This window comes from Seriola dumerili, unplaced genomic scaffold (genome assembly GCF_002260705.1).
Source record: "Seriola dumerili isolate Sdu_G_001 unplaced genomic scaffold, Sdu_1.0 BDQW01000149.1, whole genome shotgun sequence".
Lineage (NCBI taxonomy): Eukaryota > Metazoa > Chordata > Actinopteri > Carangiformes > Carangidae > Seriola > Seriola dumerili.
The window spans coordinates 9,595,517-9,603,234 of record NW_019174404.1 but is presented as its reverse complement, the minus strand read 5'-3'; the positions used below and the strand labels follow the sequence as shown (position 1 = coordinate 9,603,234).

The window sequence follows — 7,718 nt, the reverse complement described above, 5'->3', positions numbered from 1 at the left end:
CCGTCCCCTCCGACAAATGCCGCATTAAGGTTACTTATATTATATTAAGGCTTTTTTGATTCATGTCCAATGAATCTGACAAAATACAAAAAGCCGTATTTGTTTTAAAACTATATAATGCAGCCCCCAAAGTAACATTTTTTTTTCGCATTCATTCATTCGCACCATCGTATCCATAGCGGAACCATTGAGGAAGCCGTGTTTCGAGGGAAGAATTTGATCCGAATCCTACCTCAAGCTGATGCAAGCTGTCAGTCTTCTGTGCAGAGAGTATCATACGGTATGCCGGCTAGTAATTATATTTAGTCTTATATTGTCGCTACTCCATCATTTATTGTAATTTCAGTAACTGTATCATATATGACATCTATGAGGGTAAGATAAATGTAAATAATCAGTAATATTTGACGCTTAGCTGTTGAAAAGCTACCTAAGTTATCTGTTGTGTGTTCACATATGGGAGTCTTCTCAAACTGCTGTGGAAGATGATACAGTACAGTATCACTAACAGTGCTAACTTTGATCCAGATGCTCTTCAGAACATGTCATATTTACCTATGTCATGTGTTTGGTAACAAATTAGTTTTATCCTATCTCTGGGGCAGTGTGAAGAAGATGACAGACTGTCAGGGTGACGGCGAAGGAGCGAATAGTCCAATGGAGCTGTATGAAAAACTGAACGCTCAAGGAGATAAAGTCAGAGTCTTGAACACGGCTAAAGCTGAGAGAGTAAGTGCTTGTAAACTACCTTGTAAAAACAGTATTTTTATTCGATGGGTTTGGTTAAACAAAGTTACAAAAAAAAACATAACGTATTCTCACTTCCTACTTGTTGGCAGTTTGGGGTTTTCAGATAAATGTCATTTGAGATTTTCTGCCACTACTCCACAAATTAAATGTCTATTCATCTTCACTGTAATAGCGGGAAGCAGAAATCTTAAGAGAGAGATATTTCAACTTAAACCGAAACTATCTGGAAGCCTTTATGTAATTTGGATAAACTGATGCTTTAAAATATAAACCTTCTATCTGATTCTGGTGGGATTTGGCTGCTTTTATTGGTGTGATTTTTCTGACAGCAGTGATTGGGTTTTACAGGCTGAAATTGATGCTGCTGTCCAGTTGCTGCTGAAGTTGAAAGTGGACTACAAACAGATGACAGGTCAGGATTACAAAGCAGGAAGTCCCCCCTCAGAAAACTCTGTTGTCCCCGACAATGGGCCAGCAGCAGATGATGCAAATGATGAAGACACAGTTGACCCATGGAACGTTTCCACCACCAGTGCCAAGGGGGTAGACTACGACAAACTCATAGGTAAGATTTAAATGAGCTTCATGCGTGGCCTTTACTTGAAGAGCTGAAGCTCTATGTTTTCTTTCTTATTTTTGGACTCAGAATATGAATGTCAACAATACAGCTCATACTATGAAGTTCTTTAAGGGTAGTTCAAGCTGAGAAATTAACATTGTGTCATGTCTTTCTTTAGTGAGGTTTGGCAGCAGTAAAATCGAAAAGGAGCTGGTGGACAGAATAGAAAAAGTCTCGGGGCAGAAACCTCACCGCTTTCTGAGAAGAGGAATCTTCTTTTCACACAGGTCAGCATTCCAGGAACTGAAGATGTTTCATCAGCTTTATTACTCAATTACAGTAACTCCTCATATGTTTTACAAATTATTCAGTGGCACATTATCAGTGAGTCTGAATATTTTTCCTGTTTAGTAAAACAGACGATGGCAAGAATGTGGGTGTTCATAGGGGAATAGCACGTCAATGAATCACTTACCTTGTATGCCTATTTTTGTTTTGATAGAGATATGCATCAGGTGCTTGATGCGTGTGAGAAGCAAAAGTCCTTCTACCTTTACACTGGCAGAGGTCCGTCCTCTGAAGCCATGCACGTTGGTCACCTCATCCCCTTCATCTTCACCAAGTGAGTTCTATTCACCAAGTTATCTCAGTCCTTCACCTGTATACCTGATCTTACTTGTGGATTTTTAATTTATTGATTGTAATTTATAACTGAAACTTACTTCATTTCTCCAGGTGGCTTCAGGATGTATTTGACATCCCCCTGGTGATCCAGCTGACTGATGATGAAAAGTATCTGTGGAAGGATCTAACAATAGAAGACTGCCACCATTTCGCTGTGGAAAATGCCAAGGACATCATCGCGTGTGGTTTTGATGTCAACAAGACTTTCATTTTCTCTGACCTTGACTACATGGGGTAAAATCATTAGCAATGAATGATCCACCTTTCATGTAACTGAGTCAGCATATAATTTCTTGTCGTCTGAATTGTTTTCTTTTTTAATATACTAATTTTCACTTAATTTCCACAGAGCATCTCCTGAATTCTACAGGAATGTGGTTAAGATCCAGAAGCATGTCACATTTAACCAGGTCAAAGGCATCTTTGGCTTCACAGACAGTGACTGCATTGGTAAGACATCTGAAAAGTCTTTGGTGACTTAAAAAAAAAAAAAACACTTGACTTTGAGCAATCCTTAAAATATTCTCCTCATACTTTGGTAAGAGGAGGAAACATTAAATTAACTGTTTAATGCTGTAACTGATCAAATCATTTTCTTATGATGAATGATATAATTTGTAAGAAGCTAAATGCTCGTGCTGGTTGCCAGAGCTCAAAGAGCTGTTTTCAAATTGCTTTCACAGTCAGTGCAGTGTCTGAAGTGTGATTGTATGTTGGTATTTTATGATGTTTATTATTTCTTATCGTCCAGGAAAGATCAGCTTCCCAGCCATCCAGGCAGCTCCGTCCTTCAGTAACTCTTTTCCACAGATCTTTGGAGGCAGGAAGGACATACAGTGTCTGATCCCCTGCGCCATAGACCAGGTCGGGACAGCACTGCATTATTAGATAACAATACTATGTACTGGCATTCATTGGTTAAAATAATGTGTGTATCTGTCCACTCACATTGCAGGACCCTTACTTCAGGATGACCCGTGATGTAGCTCCAAGGATCGGCTATCCCAAACCAGCACTGCTGCACTCCACCTTCTTCCCCGCCTTGCAGGGGGCGCAGACCAAGATGAGCGCCAGTGACGCCAACTCCTCCATCTTCCTCACGGACACACCCAAACAGATCAAAAACAAGGTGCTGCTATTACTAGTTATTACAAGTCACTACTTACTAGTCAGATTTATATTGCCTATGTTTTCTGAATATCTGATCTGTGTAATTGTTACTTACAGGTCAACAAACACGCATTTTCGGGGGGGAAAGACACAGTAGAAGAGCACAGGAAGTACGGTGGAAACCCAGACGTAGACGTCTCCTTCATGTACTTGACCTTCTTCCTGGAGGACGATGAGCAGCTGGAGAAGATCAGACAGGTGAGGCTGTAAAGAACAAGGGAATCCAATATGATTTTTCAGGTTTAATTTCCTTTGCTAATCACACTCTTTCTGTGTTTTGTTTTCCCTGCTTTGTCTCTTCCCGTGAGCTCTTTATTTTTTTTTTATCATTCCTCTCTGCTCACTCATCCTCCTTTAATTCTTTTCTGCTCCCTCACCCCACCTCTTCTCTCTGCAGGACTATTCATGTGGAGCTCTGCTAACAGGAGAATTGAAGAAGATTTTGATTGAGACTCTGCAGCCGATGATCGCTCAGCATCAAGAGAGACGCAAACAAGTTACAGATGAGACAGTAAAGCAGTTCATGACTCCAAGACCTTTGAATTTTAAGTTGTAGTCTGCTCGAGCTTCTGAGATGTCAGGGGTCATTATGTTGTTAATCTCAATACAAGATCAAGATCAATGCATCTATCTTTTTTCCATCTAAAAGCAATGTAATTTCATTACATATTACATTGTCTCATACAGTTTGCATCAGAACTGGAGAAAAATGTAAAAAAAAAGTATAAATGTTAATTACTGGAGATTATGTGCTTCTCTGTGTCAAAACTAAGCATGGCATTGCCCACGTCTTCACGCCACTTGTCATGCTACTTGTTAAATGTACATGCTTTTCTTCATGAAGTGTTTGCAGCGCTGCAAAATCGGTTCAGGAGTGAAAGAAGATTCAAGTGGAGTACAGTGCATATTGTGGCAAAATCTGCGCAGTGACCAACAGTAACACAGCTACACACCCACTTTACAGAATGTTGGTTAAAAGGTCTTATTTTACTTTAGGAAAAAAGCCTTCAGAACAATAATTGTTATTTTGTGATTATCAAAACAGGTGTGTTGTATATGGTGTGAAGAGAGAGGCATAATATGATGAGATATATTATGATACGTTAATCTCTTCAGAGTTGGAGCACATACCATTAAGTCTTCATCTGGCTTCGTTAAGGAAATTAAAGCAAATGTAATTGTGAGGAGATTTGAATCAGCTTTTTCTCTAAGCATGGTTTAAATCAAGAGGTTTCATTCAACTTATGCCCAGACTAAAAATAAAACTGTACTTCAACAACAAAACTTTGGAAAACATGTTTTATTTAAAAATGTAATCATATCCTAGACCTGGAGCTGGTGACTGTAAATGCCATAGCATATGATTTGCATCAATTTCATACTCATCAAAGCATTCAGTGACCCCTCATGTCCTACAGATGGCGGGATTGTCACCTGGTTTCAGTGTTAAGTGTTACCTAATGCATGCATGCATGCAGATAATATTGTTTTAATATTTCTGGGGTCAAATAGAAAGAGTACCCATTTTTCCCACAATATCACACCCATCAAACATATCAACATAGGCATTCTGTGATATAAATGTCTTGCTGAAGTCTTACTTCACTTTAAACCACTACTAAAGGTGCCTGAGAACCACTTCACTAACAGATTGTCATTGTCAGTTTCATACAGCTCCACACCTCCAATATTCTTTATAAAAACACATTTACTTACTTAATAAATTTGTGTCATACAAAAATAATGTAAATATATTATTCAGCACAGCCTTCCATGAAAATCCTTCTTTGCGGCATTATTTGAAGTTTCCTTGTCAGAATTCCCAGGTGCAAATGTGGAAAGCAAAATTCTGGTGTGTTCCCCCCTTTCATTATGAACATTAAAGTGAGAAAAGTGAGTTTGAGTTAATTTGTTTGTTTGAGCAGGCGCATCACTATCTCATACGAGGAGAGGACTGCCATGTTGACAGGGACGGCTCGCATGCAGTTGAGACTCAGACCTCTGAAGAAGACACCAGGACCCTCAGAGCGGACGCTGTCTGTGATACAGTGCAAAAAGCCTCGGTACCTCCGCTGCCCAATCCAGTCCATTTGCAGACGAGCTTTGATCAGATCCATTGGCGTGCTAACACACCAGCCACACATCCCTGACAGACCTCCTGCCAGAAGCACCACTTTCCACTCTGTACGAAAGGGAAACATTTGTCTGATATGATTCCAATGACATTATAAGTTACTTTACTAAGAACATGACAACTGGCTCCCAATTGAGCTATCCATACTTCCAATATTTATTAATATCAGGTCCTGGGTGTTTTAGAGCAGATTTACTCCTATATTTAACAGGTAAGTTGTGTTTGGATTTACCTGGTTCAGTCAGTCCTGGAGGTGTCAGCTGTTCACAGATGATATGATAACTAGTGAGGAAGGTGGCAAAGAAGGGTCCATCTCTTAGTGCCAGAGCCTGGGCTCCCTTGTAGAGGCCCAGAGCTCCTTCTTCACGGGAGATGGTCAGCAGACAGTGGATGGGGCCATGGTATTTTGGTTTCGGGGCTTCTGCTGTGAATTTTGAAAACGCAACCCTCTGACACTGCAGACGCACCTTCACCATGTCAGCTGGAGACACCAGTAAAACCTGAGCAAAAGAAATGAAGGTATTGAAGTAATTGGAAATTAAAGATCTGGATTCCACCTGAAAGTTTAAACAGAAAAGTCGGAAAAACAATGCATTTCAATATTTTTCCAAGATTTAAATAACAAGAATACAAATATTACACCAAACAGGTGTTTGCCTCTTTGCTTTGGTTGTTTGGTGTTATTGGATGGAAACTAGCCTCCAGTCATTCAAAGGAGACACATGTTAAAGTCTCTTCCAGGCTGTAAAGAATTAAATGTATTTGCTTTACATGAGACATGTGCTGCAAAACAAATATAAACAGCAATTACATGTGCAAATATTCTTTGTATAGGTGGAAGTCCTTCTAGAAACATCTGAATTGGTCTCAAATGCTTTTAATTATGTGAAATCAGTGTGACAGGTTCCAGACAAAGATTAATAAATACACTTTGAAAAAAATATTTACCTGTGCAACTCCTCCAGTCAGACCTGAGAGAAAGAGATCACATGTGGCAGGCCGGGCCTCGGGTGTCCCATGCCGTAATTTACAGAGATACTGCAGGACATTCCTGTAGGTGCCAAACGCCAAAGAGAAGCTGAGGGACACAGCTATGACTGGCATCGTCATGCCCTTGTAGAAACCATACACCTAAGAGAAGACACAGTTAAGCACAGCAAGCTTAAAGAATAATAGGATGATAGTGTTCCAGATGTGCGTTTATGTGGACAGGTGGTGGGGTTTCAGGGAGTATTCACAGTGTAGATACACAGAAAGTTTAAACTAGGCCACAATAGTGAAAAATCAGATGTCACTGACAATATTTTGCAGTTTGAGACACTCACCCCCTGGTTTTTGTATGTTGACTGGACACAATGCCAAATTCCTCTGTACATGTTTTGGGTTTGAATGTTCACCTACAAAGAGTTCATAAAGGAGAGAAGGATTTAAAGATGTGACTCTTCAAGCAGCAGTAAGGACAGTATGAGTGGTGTGTGTGTGTGTGTGTGTGTGTGTGTGTGTGTGTGTGTGTGTGTGTGTGTGTGTGTGTGTGTGTGTGTTTCCAACCATACCTTAACAGTGTCAAAAGGGTAGCCAACCATCACACCAAATGCCCCTGCAAATACAAGCATCAGGTCAGATGATAAACACAAAGCCTGAGGAGTACAATGAATGTTCCCCAGGTCCAGTACAAGTCAGCCAGCAACACTAATATTAGGTGTAAACAGTGAAATAAATTAATTATACATATTAATGAAATAAAATAAAATATTCATTTTTTTTAGCCAAAGTCTAACTTTTAAAATATAATCATACCTCCTGCAGATCCAGCAATAAAGTCCATTATTCTTCTGTTTTGTTGCATATGTTAGTAAATAATTGAGCTGCTAAACTGTGTTACTAAAAAGCCCAAATTCCGACATCATGTGCACTCAAGCACTGTATACAATTTGTTGAGTCTGAAAGTGTCTACAAAATGTTTTTCCTTAAGTTAAAAATGAGCAAATGAGCTCTCACAGAACTCCTAGCCGGCTCTATTATGCGTCATGACGTAAACTTAAACGTCAGAACTGGGCGTGTACGTCAATATTGTGCTGTGAGTTTTCGTGTCCGCATTTATTGGCGTCTCAAACAGACTACTCGACCAGCCTCTGTGTAAATAACACATTTTTTAAACAAATATGAACCAATGTCAAAATATTTGATGATCTTGACACTTAATCTCTAGACTTAAAGCCGCTCCCACACCTGTTTGTCTCTCCCTCTCCTCTCTTTCTGCTGCACCTGTTCATAAAGCATATATAGAATAGAGTATATGCATATACGGATATACGGTATATACACTCACTTATTAGTTATTATTTACGCTTAGCTAATATGTGTTCATTACTTGACACAGAAAAATATTTTACTTGTTTGGTAGGATTGATAGGACTGCTG

The 7,718-nt window shown here is 39.6% G+C and overlaps 2 protein-coding genes across 3 annotated transcripts; one reads left to right on the top strand and one right to left on the bottom strand.

Moving 5' to 3' along the window:
- The first annotated feature begins 186 nt into the window (after positions 1–186).
- On the top strand, positions 187–4,447 carry wars (tryptophanyl-tRNA synthetase). Of its 2 annotated transcripts, none has more exons than XM_022750368.1 (11): positions 187–280; positions 606–729; positions 1,099–1,315; positions 1,488–1,596; positions 1,812–1,931; positions 2,045–2,227; positions 2,343–2,443; positions 2,745–2,857; positions 2,949–3,122; positions 3,221–3,361; positions 3,561–4,447. In XM_022750368.1, exons 2-11 carry the CDS (start codon positions 616–618, stop codon positions 3,717–3,719), a joined length of 1,431 nt encoding a protein of 476 aa, XP_022606089.1. In that variant the 5' UTR covers positions 187–280; positions 606–615; the 3' UTR covers positions 3,720–4,447. The 2 variants fall into 2 exon arrangements, with proteins under 2 accessions (XP_022606089.1, XP_022606090.1); XM_022750369.1 differs by lacking the exon at positions 187–280 and adding an exon at positions 303–375.
- Positions 4,448–4,524: 77 nt separating this feature from the next.
- On the bottom strand, positions 4,525–7,122 carry slc25a47 (solute carrier family 25 member 47). The gene is made up of 6 exons (XM_022750370.1): positions 7,095–7,122; positions 6,851–6,894; positions 6,623–6,694; positions 6,246–6,428; positions 5,530–5,797; positions 4,525–5,345 (listed from the first exon to the last, which is right to left on the bottom strand). The coding sequence occupies exons 1-6, from the start codon at positions 7,120–7,122 to the stop codon at positions 5,068–5,070; spliced, it is 873 nt and encodes a 290-aa protein (XP_022606091.1). The 3' UTR covers positions 4,525–5,067.
- Between the last annotated feature and the right edge of the window lie 596 nt (positions 7,123–7,718).

What these genes read in the sequence shown, in the direction of transcription:
- wars (XM_022750368.1), top strand. Translation starts at nt 616, where the DNA reads ATGACAGACTGTCAGGGTGACGGCGAAGGAGCGAATAGTCCAATGGAG. An exon ending in ACACGGCTAAAGCTGAGAGA is followed by an intron (nt 730 to 1,098) that starts GTAAGTGCTTGT and finishes TGGGTTTTACAG; the next exon opens with GCTGAAATTGATGCTGCTGT. An exon ending in TCCCCTGCGCCATAGACCAG is followed by an intron (nt 2,858 to 2,948) that starts GTCGGGACAGCA and finishes CTCACATTGCAG; the next exon opens with GACCCTTACTTCAGGATGAC.
- slc25a47 (XM_022750370.1), bottom strand. Translation starts at nt 7,122, where the DNA reads ATGGACTTTATTGCTGGATCTGCAGGAG. An exon ending in TATTGCTGGATCTGCAGGAG is followed by an intron (nt 6,895 to 7,094) that starts GTATGATTATAT and finishes TTGTATTTGCAG; the next exon opens with GGGCATTTGGTGTGATGGTT. An exon ending in ACCCTTTTGACACTGTTAAG is followed by an intron (nt 6,695 to 6,850) that starts GTATGGTTGGAA and finishes AACTCTTTGTAG; the next exon opens with GTGAACATTCAAACCCAAAA.